This window comes from Oratosquilla oratoria, chromosome 34 (genome assembly GCF_046742065.1).
Source record: "Oratosquilla oratoria isolate Oo_2021 chromosome 34, ASM4674206v1, whole genome shotgun sequence".
NCBI classification, from domain to species: domain Eukaryota; kingdom Metazoa; phylum Arthropoda; class Malacostraca; order Stomatopoda; family Squillidae; genus Oratosquilla; species Oratosquilla oratoria.
Window position 1 is genome coordinate 19,072,301 of NC_134810.1, and position 16,664 is coordinate 19,088,964.

Below are 16,664 nucleotides of genomic sequence, written 5' to 3' on the forward strand. Positions count from 1 at the left end.
TCCCTCCACAAAAGTGAGCGGGCTGGACAAAATCCCCCCTAATTATTAAGATTAGCAGCTCTCCCATTATATACCATCACATGCAAAGCAATTAACACCTTACCTTACCGAGGTGCTAATGAATACAGTACAGACATTTATATACTTGATTGAATAAATAATTTATGATTTTTTTTCACTACTACACCTTACAAACATATATGAAAATATTATATATATATATATTAAAATACATAAACATATACATATAGTCAAATATCATATGAGAATATATATCAAGATACATTAATATATAAATACATTAATATATTAAAATACATAAATAAACATACACTCTAGGAGGGATTTTGTCCAGGGGGGATATTGTCTTGGGGGGATTCTGTCCAGGAGGGATTTTGTCCGGGGGATTGTGTCCAGGAGGGATTATGTCCGGACACCGTCCCATCATACCCCCCCCCCCTCTTTGATCTACTCTCACGCTTGCCTTAGAGGGAAGGCGAGTGGTCCCGAGATGTGATACAAATCTCCTGGACTTCGGTTCCCCAACTGCAGCTATCTTCCCCCTCCCTTCATCAATCACTTAAAGGTCAGATATCAACAGATATACCATTCGCTAAAAAACATCGAAGAAGTACTTTTTAAAAGCATAGAAATAAAGTTTTTACCTATTACAGAAGGATTTATTCAGAAAATTCACTTTTAATTGCGCCTCGCATACCACTTTTCCGAAGTCTAGATATTCAGAATAACAATATTGTTTGTTTGGCAACTGTGACGTCACGAACGCGGAATTCCCCGAACCTTTCCCGAAGCGCACGGGCGGAATGTTTCGAATAGCAGACGACGCAATGAAATGAAGACAAAACTGTTTTTTGCCAAATTTGATAAGATGTAGATGGTGGAATTATAAACAGTTTTGTCTTCATTTCATTGCGTCGTCTGCTATTCGAAACATTCCGCCCGTGCGCTTCGGGAAAGGTTCGGGGAATTCCGCGTTCGTGACGTCACAGTTGCCAAACAAACAATATTGTTATTCTGAATATCTAGACTTCGGAAAAGTGGTATGCGAGGCGCAATTAAAAGTGATTTTTCTGAATAAATTCTTCTGTAATAGGTAAAAACTTTATTTGTATACTTTTAAAAAGTACTTTTTCGAGCAATACGATGATTTTTAGCGAATGGTATATCTGTTGATATCTGACCTTTAAGGTACGTGTTACCCACACCACCTCATCCACCACCTTCTTCCACTGTCCAGGAATTTGTGTCACATACCGAATGAAAGTTTATCTGATCTACTTAGGCTTAGTTAGTTAGTTAGTTAGTGGGCAGGATAGATAAGATGGGGAGAGAGAGGGAGGGGGATTTGGGGGTTTAGTGGAAGGAAAACATGAAATGGAAGGCTTACTCCTCTACTGAACGCTTTTGGAACGTTCTGAACGCTTGAATTTCTCATTTCTCTAACTGTAATATGTAACCTCCCAGTCCCACTGTTTATTTTTCCAGACACTTTATGAAACTAAGTGACATTTACTGTTTTTTTTATTTCTTACAATATTCTATACAACTATTTAATAAACATCGAAGATTATCGTACAAATCGTACGAAATACAGATAATTATGGTACAACTACGATAATAGGGAACATTATCGTACATTGTACAGATGGGTAAATAATCGTATAAGATAATTATCGTACGTCTAACAACCTTGGTTCTACTCTATCCTTCACTCCCACTCCTCGCTCAGATAGGAAATAAACATAAATATAAAATAGAAATATTGAATAGAAATAGAAAATAAATAATAGGAATGTGAAAATAGAGTTAGATGGCCACGATGGAAATAAGCTTACATGCTTTTTGTTATCCTCGGCATTTGTAATTGTTATTTCGAACTATGTGTTCTTTTCTTTATCTGCACTTCATGTATATTGATTCAATGCCAAATAAAATGACTTACTAAAAAAAAAAAAGAAAAAAAAAAAACATACACCTCCGCCCTTCCACCTTGTTTGTTTACACATGACGTCACAGTCTGTCCAGTGTTTAAGTAATTGGTCCCCTTCACTGCCCATGATCCTTGATATCTTAGAAAAAATCTCGTACCCCCATCCAGTATAAATACAATGCAAACATATGAAAAGGATTAGTGATACAAACCTTGGTGAGAAATGAGATATATTCAATTACTGAACAAAGTCAAAGCCAAAGGACAAGGTAACAAGGTTCTTTTTTCATTTCAAGTTAGAAATGTCATTTAGACTTTTACTAAAAGAAAAAGAGAAAGCATAATGTTAAATGTGCATTCATTGTATCCTACTAAAAGTTTTAGTAGGATACAATGAATGCACATTATGCTTTCGCATGGTAAATATACAGTACCATTGCACTGGCTATCATGTCTCGTACCCCCAGGACCTGTTACCTGTACCCCGAAGGGGTATGACAGCATAAACCTGGGCCAGGTTAAAGGTGTCATACCCCTTGGTGGTACAGGTACCCCAGGTTAAGAACCACTGGTTTAAGTACAGTCATTCAGGTATATAACTAAAAGGAGCTTAGTTATATTTTTCGTGACTGTGTTTTGTAAGTCCAAACACATATATCTCCTATTTGAATTCATGACTGCAATCAAGTAGTAGTAAAGCAGCTTACTCATGTGTTTGCATTTGGCATTTGTTATACTTCAGACTCAGTGGAATGCACCAGTGTATTTAGTATCCTTAGGGCATGGTTACACTAGTCAACGGATGAGTTGGATTCTGAGCCTAGACAGATGAATTTCGTTCAATGCTGGAAGAATTGGGTTGGAATCCAAGCCTAGGGATACCCAGCATAAAACCGATATAGTCCACACCTCGGAAAAGATCCAAGGAAAAGAAACTGAAGATACATGTTAAGAGTGTTCATATTTAGGACATATATATATATATATATATATATATATATATATATATATATATATATATATATATATATATATATATATATATATATATATATATATATATATACACACACTATATTTAGTAATAAGAGGTAAATTATTTGATAGTTTAAAATTATTTTGAAATAGAAAATAAATTTGATTTAATTTATATTGTGGCAATAATCAAACAGTCGTTTGAATACTGCTATATGTAAATACTGTTAATTTTTCTTATGTGCAGAAACTATTCTCACCATTTGGTTGATATCTGAATTTTTTGCCATGATGGAGTGGAATACTGAAGTTATACATGCTCCAGTAGAGAAGATATGACCACAAGAGGTGCTTTGGAATGTGAGACATCCCAACTACATTAAGAAATAATGATAATATAATCTCTCTGACTGAGTCAGCTCTTCAGTTACCATTTTCCATGGATGACAGATATCTTCTGCCCAGTGCCTGATAATCTGTGTGTGTATTTACCTAGTTGTATTTGACAGGACGAGAGCTATGCTTGTAGTGCCCCGTTTTTGTATCTCTCCACATCCAGTTTGTTCTTAAAATCTTGAATATTTTTGGCACTCACTGTTTCCCCATTTAGTTTGTTCCAGACATCAGTCACTCTATGCAGGAAGTTATTCTTTTTCAAATCTCTTCTATAACTACCCTTCTTTAGCTTCTCATGTCCTCTTGTTTCTCTTCTGTCCCATTTTAAAAAGTCGTCTCTATCAAGAACTTCCATCCCTTTCATTATTCTGTAAATGGTCAGCAAATTACCTCTTTCTCTTCTCTGTTCTAGTGTTGATAGATGTAAGTTATCCAATCTTTGTTCATGTCAAATTTGATAGTGTAGGTGCCATTTTTGTTGCTGCTCTTTGAATTCTTTCTAATTTCCTTATTTCTTTTTTGTACTAGGTGCCCATAGTGTTGCAGCATACTTCAATTTAGGTCTTATCAGTGCAACCACTATTTTCTTTACCATTTCTTTATCCATGTAGTCGAAGGCCACTTTCATTGATCTTAATAAATTAAAAATCTCTCCAACTAATTTACTAACATGTTTATCAGGTGTCAAGTCACTTGAGATGATCACTCCTTGGTCCCTTTCTGAGTTGACTTTTTTGACTTCCTTGGTACCAATTTTATATTGACTCAGTATTCTATTTTTGCTTTTTCCAAATTCCATTACACTACATTTCTTAATGTTAAAGTTCACTTCACACCTCTGACTCCATTCCCATGTTTTGTCAAGGTCTTCTTGTAGCGATTTGCAGTCTTCTTCTGTGCTTACTCTCACGAGTAATTTGGCATCATCAGCAAAGAAGTTTATGTAACACTTCACTCCCTCATCCATATCATTTATATATATATATATATATATATATGGCAAACATTAAAGGAGCCAATAGAGAGCCTTGTAAGATGCCACTTATCATATTTTCCCAGTTCGAGTTTTTGTCTCTAAGTACCACTCTCATTTTTCTCCCACTAAAGAAATCTTTCATCCATTCCAGTAGCTTGCCTTGTATTCCTCCTATTATTTCAATTTTTCTTAGTAGCTTTTTATGTGGTACTTTGTTAAAAGTGTTCTGCAAGTCCAAGAAGGCGCAATCTGCCCAGCCATCTCTTTCTTGTATTATCTCTATTAATCTTGAGTAAAAACATATTAAGTTTGTGGAAGAGAAGGCAGTAAGGGGAAGATGGGCAGAATATTTTAGGGAGTTGCTAAATGTGAAGGAGGATAGGGAAAGAAAGATTGCTGCAGTGGGAAGTGCGAAGAAAATGAGAGTGATGAATGAGGAGAATGGAGGAGAAATAAGGAAGGATGAGGTGAAGGCAGTTGTTAAGATGATGAAAGCAGGTAAGGCACCTGGTCTGGATGGATGCCATGCGGAATGTCTGAAAAAGGGAGGTACAGTGATGGTGGACTGGTTGGTGAGGTTATTTAATGTTTGTTGGAGAGAGGGTAGAGTGCCGGAGGATTGGAGGAGTGCCTGTATAGTTCCTCTTTACAAGGGAAAAGGGGACAAGTGTGAATGTAGTAGTTTCAGAGGGATTAGCTTGTTGAGTGTAGTTGGGAAGGCTTATGGGAGGATCTTGATTGAGAGGATTAGGAGAGGAAGAGAAGGAGTAATTGGTGAGGAACAGTGTGGATTTAGGACAGATAGAGGTTGTGTAGATCAGATCTTTGTGGTAAGACAGATATGTGATAAAGCTATAGGAAAGGGGAAGGATGTTTTTTGGGCTTTTATGGATCTGGAAAAGGCTTATGATAGGGTAGACAGGAAGGCACTGTGGGAGGTTATGCAGATATACGGGATAGGAGGAAAGCTTCTGGGAGCTGTCAAGAGTTTTTATGAGAGTAGTAGAGCTTGTGTCAGGATTGGAAATGGAGAGAGTGAGTGGTTCGAGGTAAAGGTGGGACTTTGTCAAGGATGCGTTATGTCACCCTGGCTGTTCAACTTATACATGGATGGGGTGGTGCGAGAGGTAAATGCAAGGGTAGTGGGCAAGGGATTGGAGATGGTTAAAGAAAATGGAGAAAAGTGGGTGGTGAGTCAGCTGTTGTTTGTGGACAACACTGCGCTTGTGGCAGGATCGGAGGAGGGATTGAGGAAGTTGGTGGCAGAGTTTGGGAGAGTATGTGATAGAAGAAAGCTAAAGATAAATGTGGGTAAAAGTAAGGTGATGAGATGTACAAGGGGTGAAAGTGGCAGTAGACTGGAAGTGAACATTAAGGGAGAGCGACTGGAGGAAGTGGATAGTTTTAGATACTTGGGTGCAAATGTGGCAGGGAAAGGTGGAGTGAAAGTGGAGGTAGAATGTAGATTGAGAGAAGCGAGTAAATGCCTTGGTGGATTAAAGAGTGTAATGAGGAATAGACATTTGGGAATGGATGCTAAGAGGAGACTATATGAAGGAGTGATTGTGCCAACAGCACTGTGTGGGGCAGAAACATGGAACATACGAGAAGAAGAGAAAGGAGTTTGAATGTGTTTGAGATGAGGTGTCTGAGAAGTATGATGGGGGTTACTAGGCTAGATAGAGTGAGAAATGAGGAGGTGAGGAGGAGAACAGGGGTGGAAAAGACACTGGGAGATAGGATTGATGAAAGAATATTAGGATGGTTTGGACACATGGAAAGAATGAGTGAAGAAAGACTAGTAAAAGAGGTGTGGAAGGCAGATGTGGAGGGAGTGAACATGAGGGGACATCCTAGGATGAGGTGGATGGATGGGGTGAAGGGGGCTTTGGGGAAGAGGGGAATGTCTGTTGAGGAAGGAGGGGAGAGGACAGAAGACAGGGGTGAATGGAGAATGGTTGTATATGGATGATGTTGTGATTGCATGAGGTGGAATGGGCGGGTGGATGGGGGGTGAGGTAGTATGTGTGAGCAAAATTTGACGCAGCCCGAAGGGATTTCTCCCCGTCCTCTCATTTTATGCAATGGGGGGACGGAGGGGGGGTCGCCGATTTAATGAAGTGGCCTTGCTGTGGATGTGCTGTGTCTTGCGACACTGCTTCTGACAGTGGACAAGGTGCAGGGATGACCCGTCATCCAGGAGGTGCTAAGATAAGAGGGAGGGTGGAGGGGTGTGGAGTGTATTCAGGGATGGAATGGGTGGGAATGATTTTATGCCTTTTTCTTTTTGGCTACCCCCCTTGTAAGGGGGAAAAAGCCTTGGTATAAAAAAAAAAAAAAAGTTTGTGGTACATGATGTTCCACTTCTAAAGCCAAATTGTGTAGGGTTTAATATTCTATTCTCTTTCAAATGTTTGATTCATTTGCTCTTGATAACCTTTTTGCATATTTTTGCTACTGTGCTTGTAAGGGATACCAGTTTGAAGTTTGTAGGATCTTCTTTCTTTCCTCCTTTACATATTGGTATGATGTTTGCATCTTTCCAATCTTGTGGTACCTTTCCTTCTTTGAGTGAGAAGTCTATTATCTTGTATAATTTGTCTGTTAGTTAATCTATACACTCTTTCAGTATCCAATTTGCAATTCCATCCGGTCCATGTGATTTCCTAACATCTAGGTTTTTTATTTGGTCTCATATTTCTTTCATTTTAGTGGATCTTTCTTGTTGTCCATCTTCCCACATTTGTGAGCTCTCAATTGTAAAAACATTCCTGAAATGTCTGATCATAACTTCAGCCATTTCTATGTCATCTATTTATTATCTCCTTCATGCAGTTTTACAATTTCATGTTTGTCTTTATTCGTTCCTAAGTTTTATATATGATTGGCATTTGGAGTTTTTTTTATTTGTCTTTTTTCTATCTTTTCCAGGCTTTATCTCTTCTGTCTTTAGCCTCGCTGCACCTTTTGTTATACCAACTCTTTATATAAATCTCCTTTGGTACATATTTATCAATTCCTTCCTTGTACTTTTCTTTAAATATGTTACATTTGTCCTCCATCTTTATTTCCTCTTTACAAAATTTATCCCAGTTTGTGTTTTGATTTTTTTTTTCTAAGTTGTACAAAATCTGTTTTGTTGTACATTAACCTTTCTTCTGTATGTTTTTCATTCCTCCTTACATTGTTTTGTTCTTTTAATTCAAAATCTATTAGTATGTGGTCACTCTTCCCAATTGGTGTCTTATACTTCATTTTGTTCACGATATCAGGTTCAGAAGTGTATACTAAGTCCAGTTTTGACAATTCCTCATTGTTTCTATATCTAGTATTTTCCTTAACCCATTGTGTTAAGGTATATTCGATGGTCATATCCAGTAGAGTGTTGCTCCAAAGTTCTTCACCCCCTTTTACTGTCATTTCTTCCCAGATTATATCCTTTGTGTTAAAGTCACCCATAATTACTATGTTACCACCCTCTTTCAGTAACCCATTTAGAATATTCATTGTGTCTTCCAGTAATTTAGAATGATCACTATCAGACCAAGCCTGTGTTTTTGGTGGCACATATACTGCTACAAATTTTCTACTTTTGATATTATTATTTACAACTTTAATCATAATTAATTCCACATTATATTTGCCTTCATTTATCTTTGTCACATTTAAACCCTTTTTGGTCAATATCATGACTCCTCCCTGTTTATCTATTCTTTTTTTCACCCAGTGGTTGTATAGACCTTGTCCCACCATACTTGTTGATAAAGGGCCTTTTAGTTTTGTCTCCACAATTCCCATAATGTCAGGTTTCTCTATTTCCAGATAGTCGTTTAATTCATTAGTTCCATATATTTCAATAGATCACTTAATATTCTTGGTTGTGAGATTTGTTCCTGATTTACCGGTATGCCATTATCATCCGATTTTCAAATGCAGCAGGTGGATCAGCTCATGAACAAGCCATCTCTGATAGCATTAATGTGGCACAAATTTTGCATGCAAAATCGTTAAAAGATGCTAGCTATTGAAGTATCATATATTCTAAACATTCTAAATAATTACCTATTGTGTGCTTATGAGGTGTTTGCAAAATATGAGATGTATACAACTTTTAGTATGACATACAATAATCCCTTCATTGTACATCGAACTGATGCCAATGGAATTCTTTTCTGCTAACACGCAAATCCATTTTTCACTTTTTTTTCTGATTTTCATTTGGGAGATTATTTTTACTATAGAATTGTTAGGTTAGTTGAGGAGCTATTGGACAATGCAAGGTTTGTGTTTGATATCCATGCTTGCATGTTTCTGGAATTTTACTGCCAAAGAAGTGTCCAGATATGCAAGATTTTGTTGTTGTTGTTTTTTTTTTGCAATTTATTTTTTTGTGGAATGGTTACACTAGGTTAGGTTATTTATTGCTCTACTGATATGTATTTACCCCCATTGAATTTTTTAACTGTTTGTAACAAATTCTTCCAGAAATTCCAACATTCCACACATAAACTATGGTCAGAATGTAGAAAAAAAAAATGGTTTTTGCAAAATATTTTTTATTATATATATATATATATATATATATATATATATATATATATATGTATATATATATATATGTATATATATATATATATATTGGAATGGTTACATTAGGTTAGATTATTTATTGCTGTACTGATATATTTACCCCCACCAAAATTTTTAACTGTTTATGACATAACTTCCAACATTCAACACATAATAAACTATGCATAGAATATAGAACAAAGTGTAAGCTTTCAAATAAAAAAGAATCAGCAAATAGACCAAAAATTGTCAGAGTAGTAGTACTCTGAATGAAATTATTTCAGGTTTTTACACTCCTGACATAAATTCAATTGTCCTGATTGGTGAAATATGCAGATAGATTATTTGATAATTTGCTATTCAAGTAAATCAAGACATTCAAAGTGCTTCTCATGGTAGAGATTGGTAGCCCTTTACTGATAAAGGGCTACAATTCTCCTCTCTTCATGGTTCTTTTCTTACTTTTGCCTGATTTTCCCTGCTTCTCTGCTGCAGCCCTCTGTTTTGATAGTCTTGTCATTTCAGACACTTGTAAGTGGAAGCAAAAAAAAAAAAAAAACAGGATGCATAGTAAATGTCAACACAGCCAAATGGACTACATGTGCATCCCTATTCATATTGTGGCAGGAACTGATGCACTCCTGCTCCTCTCTCTGACACACACACACACCTCAGAGTTGCTGTCAGATACATGATCTAAAAAGACAAAGTAAAAAAAAGCTGTAGTCAAAACAATAACAAGCTAGATATATGTAGTCATGTGTTCTGATGCCAGTGTTGCCAGCATGCAATATTTACTCATATATTGAAATGATAATTATATAATCATTCATGGTAAAAATTGTCGTATCTATTTAAAACTTTGGAACATTATTGCTAACACTTGAAATTAATTTTCAGCAAGTTTTCAATTTTCTTCATAATTCTTAATTTTTCACCTCTATAAAGTGGACCGACATCCTTAAGTCTGAATTCAGTAATCAACCTGGTGAGTTCGGCAGTGTATGGTAAATGAGCTAAATTAGTAATTTGCTTAGTCAACCAGCATTGGGCAGGCTTAAATAGTTGTAAGTCATCAAGGAACCTAGTAGGTACTCCAAATTGGGGAGGCATAAGTCAGAGTTGAGGACTTCCATGTTGGTAATTCTTGGATCCAAATAGGGTTCAGTCCACTTCACTGAGGCTAGATTAGAATCATCTAGTATGATAAGCACTTTACCTAAACTGAATTGATTAAGTTTCACTGGCTCGGGTTGTCTTCAGCAGATATAGATGGTGGACAGTAAATAAAGATTGTAATAGAGTATGTGCAGAGGTAGAGTGTTGTATGATAGTGAGCATCATTATATCTGACAGCAATGAGTGAAGTTTTTGCTAATATACAAACACCATGCATTCTTATTAAAAAGTCATAGTCTTTACGGTATAGTGAGTAGTAGGTGTTTCTACCTATTTTATGTTTGATAATGGCATTTACAAAAGGTTTGTTTAGGTACAAAGGGAATTGAGTATGAATTAGTTTGTGTATGAAACATCCAAAATCCTATTATTACACAATCTGAAAGAGTTAGATGTCAATCTTATAATTATATTTTTTTTTTCAGGATGAGGATAACTATCAACATTTCTTTGGAAGAGCTATCTGTAGATTTATGTTTGTCATACAATGAAGAGGATCCAGTGTGACATCTGCAACACAGTTATCTCATAATTCATTTTAAATATCATGTGGTGATCCACATTGGATAGAAGCCTTTCCAACAGGACCTATGCGATGCAAGTTTCTCAAGTAATGGTGATCTCAAACATCACATTGTGACTCACACTTCAGAGAAGCAATTCCAGTCTGACCTGTGATCCAGCCTAGTCATGGAATAATGATCTGCAATATCACATGATGACGCACACTGGAGAGAAGTCTTTTCAGTTTGATCCGTGTAATGCAGCTTTCTCAAGTAAGGGTAATCTCAGATGTCACAGGTGTGGCCTATGTGATAAATCTTTCTCACGAAGGGATAGTCTCACACGTCACATGGTGATCCACACTGGAGAGAAGCCTTTCCAATGTGACCTGTGTGATTCTGCTTTCTCACAAAAGAATATTCTCACACAGCATATGAAGACCCACACAGGAGAGAAGCCTTTCCAGTGTGACCTATGTGGTACAGCTTTCTCACGAAAGAGTTCCATCAAACTACATATGATAACCCACACTGGAGAGAAGCCATTTCAGTGTGACCTGTGTGATGCAGCTTTTGCGGGAATGAGTAGTCTCAAATATCATATGATGACCCACACAGGAGAGAAGCCTTACCAGTGTGACCACTGCAATGCGGCTTTCTTAGCAAAGAGTGATCTCAAACGTCATGTGATGATCCACACTGGAGAGAGGCCATTTCAGTGTGACCTTTGTGATGCAGGTTTTACACAAAAGACTGGTCTCAAATATCATGTGAGGACCCACACAGGAGAGAAGCCTTTCCAGTGTGACCTGTGTGATACAGCTTTCCCAGGTAAGAGTAATCTCAAAAGTCATATGGTGACCCACACAGGAGAGAAGCCCTTTCAGTGTGACCTATGTAATAGAGCTTTCTCACAAAAGAGTGCCATCAAATTACATATGATGAACCACACTGGAGAGAAGCCTTTCCAGTGTGACATGTGCAATGCAGCTTTCTCAAGTAAGCGTGGTCTCAAACGTCATATAATGACCCACACTTGAAAGAAGGCTTTTCAGTGTGACCTATGTGATACAGCTTTCTCATGAAAGAGTTCCAGCAAACCACATATGATGGCCCACACTGGAGGGAAGCCATTCCAGTGTGATCTGTGTGATGCAGCTTTCTTACACTAAAGAGAAGCCTTTCTAGAAGATTCATATCAAATATCTTGTGTTTACCCACTCTATGTGATGCAGCTTTATCATAAAAGCATGATCACAAATATCACATGATGATCCACACTGGAGATAGGCCCCTCCAGCAGTGTGACCTGTGACATACAATTTTCTCACTAAGAGGTGTTCTGAAATAGCATGTGCTGTTCCACACAGAGAGAAGCCTTTCTACTGTGACCTGTGCAATGCAGCTCTCTCATGAATGAGTAATATCAAATGCCATATGATATGATAACACAAGAGAGAAGTCTTTCCATTGTGACTTTCCATTGTGCAGCTTTCTCGCAAGCTGCTTTCAAAATTCACATTATGATTTACGCAAGAAACTTTTCTAGTACGACATTTCATTACACATTTCTCACTAAAAACTGGACCTGTGTGGCAGAAATGTGACATACTCCTTGGAAAAAAAGTTTTATACATGGATCTTTTTATATTTTCTTCCAAACTCTTTCAACATAGGTCATCATCATATCTTGTTGCACCAGAACCATGTTCATATAAGGGTAGTCTTGTTTGCTTCCTTGAGATCTTGGTTGGAGCAATGGTGACCCAGTGGACATGGACCACTGTCTATTCTTCATCACAGGGACATTTGGGGCTGTTGGTGTATCCCCACTTGTGTTGGTTTTCTCTCATTTTGCCCACCTTGGCTAGGTTTGCTCCTAGGAGCAAGGTCTCATTTAGTCATGGCATGGGTTTGGTATGGCCAGCATTTCTACTTATGGGCTGCAGCTTGGGCTGGGTCCAGTCCCTCCACCGTCACAAAACTATGGCGGGACTTCAGTCTCTGTTCAACCTCAAGGTGATACAGTAGATGCCTGGGATTGTTTTGTGGTTTATATTTTTCAGTCTTGGTACTTATTTCATGCCAGTTGTGAGGTGGTGGAATCTTTACCAGTCTGTAGTGTGTAAGGGCATTGGTTTTAAGGTACCTGTAATTATTTGACAAAGCCTTTTCAGTTCTGGATCTATTATGTGTGCATGACATGACCTGGCCCATACTGGTGCACAGTATTCTGTAATGGAATAGCACAGCGCCAGTGCTGTTTGTCACAGGGTGTTTGGATCTGTTCCCCAGCTGGTGGTGGCAAGTTTGCAGAGGAGGTTGTTTCTACTTGATATTTTACCTTTTAATTTGATATGCTCTTTGTAAAAGAGTCCTGTGGAGAATGACACCTAAATAGACCAGGTGTGGGTGGTGTGCCAAATTAGAGTTGCCCCATGTGATTCATAGCTTCCTCTTGGCTTGATGGTTTTTAAGGTGGAATGCACATACCTGTGTTTTGTTTGCATTTACATTGAGATGCCACTTTTTGTAGTATGTGGAAAGTGTGGTTAGAGCCTCTGAGAGTCTGTCTTTGATGGTGTTGAATGAACCAGGCTGGGTGGCAATGCACAGGTCATCTGCACAGATGTATCTATGGAAGTTCTGGTGCTGTGGCTGGTCCTTAGGATAAATGTTGAATGAGCCAACACAGATCCTTGTGGGAGATTGTTCTTCTGGACATGGTATCTGCTTTTCTTGCCATTCATTTCCAAATAGAACTGGCACTGTGTAAGAAGAGATTGAATGATATGGACCATGGTGGATTTCAGCAGTGTTTTGGCAACTTTGAGGAGTGCCATATGATTAACTGTATTGTAGGCAGCTGTAAAATCTAAAAAGACAGCACTAATAATTTTCTTTTTCTTGAAACTTTCAAAATATTGCATCAAGTTCAATACCTGACTGCAAGCATGAATGGCCTGGTCAAAAGCCTACCTGATCAGCTGAGAGGTGTTCTTCAACTATTCCCTCAATTCATGTGAGGGTCATTCTTTCATACAGTTTGTATAGAGTGCATAAGAAGGCTATTGGTCTATAACTCTTGGGGGATGATGGATCTTTCCCTGGCTTGAGATAGGCTGCTACTCTGGCTTTTTCCAGATCTTCGGAATTCGGAAGGACATAGTGTAGTTATTCATAAAGTCAGTAGCCATGTTTTTGTGTTTTCCCCAAAATGTTGTATCATCTCTGGAGTGGTACCATCCTCTCCAGAGGCCTTACTGCATTTCAGATTTTCATTGCAGCATCTAAGTCAGCTAGTGTGAAGGGTTGAAGGCTTTGTTCACAATCCTGCATGATGCAATCCATCTTATGCTTCATTTTCTTTAGAAATCTCCTGTCATTATTGGCTGGGTTGCCGTTGAGCAGCAATTAATTGGCCACTTGGTTTGGAGTGACAGGAGCTACTCTGGGCTGGGAGTTTTATCTGAATTGAGTCTTTAATTGTTGCCTAGGCTTTCTTGCTGTTGTGGGTCATGTCATTATTAGTTAAGATCTCATGCCAGTGTTCGTTCCTTTCCCTGCTGACTAAAGCAAGGAGACTTTCTCCGAGCTCAATGGTACTTTAAGAAAATGGATCATTATTGTATGCCTGAATATATTTGTTGTATTGATCTTTGCTTTGCTCAGAGAGGCCAAGGATATAATTCTTCCTAAATCCGTTGGGAATGTTTATTTTTTCAGTCCACCAAACTTGTGGAATTTCTCATACTGTTTAGATACAGGGAGGATGTTAGCAAAAGCATTTTCTAGGTCTGATCCGACCCAATTGGCTCTGTGGAAGTTAAACATAGGCTTGGGTTTTGTTCCTTGGGGTCTAATCACTGGTCTCACCGTGATTACAGTGGGGCAGTGTTGGGTTTTTGGTATTGGTTTACTGATGGATTTATCAAAGTTTAAGAAATGCCTGGATGATACAGATGGTAGGTCAGGGTTTTATCCCCTTTTTCAGTGTACACTTTGGAAGGTGTTATCCTTTGCATCATGGAGGATTGTTAGGTCCTTGATGTTGCCCAATTCTCCAATGCTTCCCCATCTATATTTGTGGTTATACCCCCAGATGGTACTTCGACTGTTGAAGTCACTGACAAGCAAGCTTCCCATGTTGATTTGGTGTATATTTGGCCATGTGAAGTGGGTTGAAGGTTTGTACACTAATGATGTTAAGGTGTACAGTATCTACCTGGAGAATATCTAGCCCTCTTCTGAATAGTCAATACTGTTCTTGATAATTGACTTGTCTCATACATAGATTGCACTGTGATGAGCAGGGCTTGAGTAATGGATAATTAGATGCATCCCAGGTATTCTTGGTGGCATTTGATCCTTTTATTTTTCTTGTAGATGTAGTATATGAATGTCCAGGTTGGCTAGAATCTCAGATTTTGATGCAGACATTCCCTCAACGTTGATACTTAGGACTCTAAACTTGGTTGATGACATATCCTGGGGCTGAGGGTTCATCCTTTTGCCACAAGTACTGTATGAAATTGATATGATTTATTTAATGATGTTGTTGTAAAGTCATACATACACTAGAATAGTTTTAGTGGATGTTTTATAAGACCAGAAGATCTCAATGGAAATGGGCTAATTTAAACTCGAATTTGTTATGTTATAGAACCCATGGGATGCCACTTGATCTGTACAAAACAAATAAATAAACAAACAGATAAATGAATGGTTGTAGTGTCATTCATTAATCTTGTGAACCTTCACAATAGATAAAATAAAATGGAAGTACTGTTTTATTACAGTGTTCAACACATGCCTTACAGACAACACTCACTTTATTACTTGCTGGTTTAATCTGTATCCATGTCATGAAACATACGTGTTAATGTTTTCATCTTGTTCCTGTATTACTGCTTGGTTATCAAGTGAGAATGTAAGCAATGAAGATAGGATCCTTTTTGTAAATTAGTATATGAGAAACTATTGTAACTTGCTATGATAATAAACAAACAAATGAGAACAGGGGACAATGTGGCTGGGGGGTTTTAGATACATTGATCCCTCCAGTGTTCAGACTGCCCATATATGGACTCATCAGTATTCAGACATTACGACAAGGCTCCTTTGTTCACTTACCGGACCTGACCAGGAGCTCCATTCAAATCGCCTGTGAGCTCCACATGACACTCCTTTCTCCTAACTGGAATTTCTTATATACTATACCAAGGGTTTCTACCTCCTTACAAGGGAGGTAGCCAAAGTCAAATGGCATAATTCCATTCCCACCCATTTCATCCCCATTCATTGCACTCCCATTCACCACCCCTCCCTCCCTCTCACAGGCATCCCTACATCTTGCCCATTGCTCTGGCTCAAAAGCAATGCAGCAAGACACAGCACATCCATAGCAAGGCCACTTTATTCAATTGGCGACAACCCCCCTGTCCCCTCATGCAAAAACATTGAAGGGGAGGAGAAATCCCTTTGGGCTATATCAAAATATTCACATATAACCACTCCCTATCCTTCACCCACTACCTTCCATGCACCACAGTATCATCCATACAAAGCCATTCTCCTTCTATTTTCTTGCTCTATGCCCCTTATACCCCATCCATCCATCTCAGCCTTGATTGCCCTCTCATGTTCACTCCATCCACCTCTGCCTTCCACCTTCTTTTACTAATCGTACTTCACTCATTGTTTCCATGTGTGCAAACCATGACAGCACTTTCAACAACCCTATCTCCCATCTCCTTTTCCATCCCCACTCTCCTCACCTCCTCATTTCTCATTCTATCCAACCTTGTAACCCCTACCATACTTCTCAGATATGTCATCTCAAACACATTCAAACTCTTCCTCTCTTGCTCTTATGTTCCAAGATTCTGTCTCGTACAGTGCTGTTGGCACAGTCACCCCTTCATACAGTCTCCTCTTAGCATCCACTCCCAAATGTCTTATTTCTTATTACACATCTCTTTGATATGATGATGCCTATGTAGGTGTCATAAGGCATGAGTGGGTATACACGGTTGCCGGGATCAGCATCTTGATTATTTTTATTTTGTAGTTGTAGCTGAGTGACCTACGAATTCTGTGAACTGGTTTGATCACA

The 16,664-nt window shown here is 38.3% G+C and overlaps 1 protein-coding gene across 2 annotated transcripts; it reads left to right on the plus strand.

Annotated features, from left to right (window-relative positions):
• Nucleotides 1-2,000: 2,000 nt before the first annotated feature.
• Nucleotides 2,001-11,602, plus strand: LOC143018095 (uncharacterized). 2 transcript variants are annotated; one of them, XM_076173208.1, is made up of 2 exons: nucleotides 2,001-2,220; nucleotides 10,472-11,602. In XM_076173208.1, the coding sequence occupies exon 2, from the start codon at nucleotides 10,762-10,764 to the stop codon at nucleotides 11,587-11,589; it is 828 nt and encodes a 275-aa protein (XP_076029323.1). In that variant the 5' UTR covers nucleotides 2,001-2,220; nucleotides 10,472-10,761; the 3' UTR covers nucleotides 11,590-11,602. The 2 variants fall into 2 exon arrangements, with proteins under 2 accessions (XP_076029323.1, XP_076029324.1); XM_076173209.1 differs by having other exon boundaries at nucleotides 2,001-2,167.
• The last annotated feature ends 5,062 nt before the right edge of the window (nucleotides 11,603-16,664 follow it).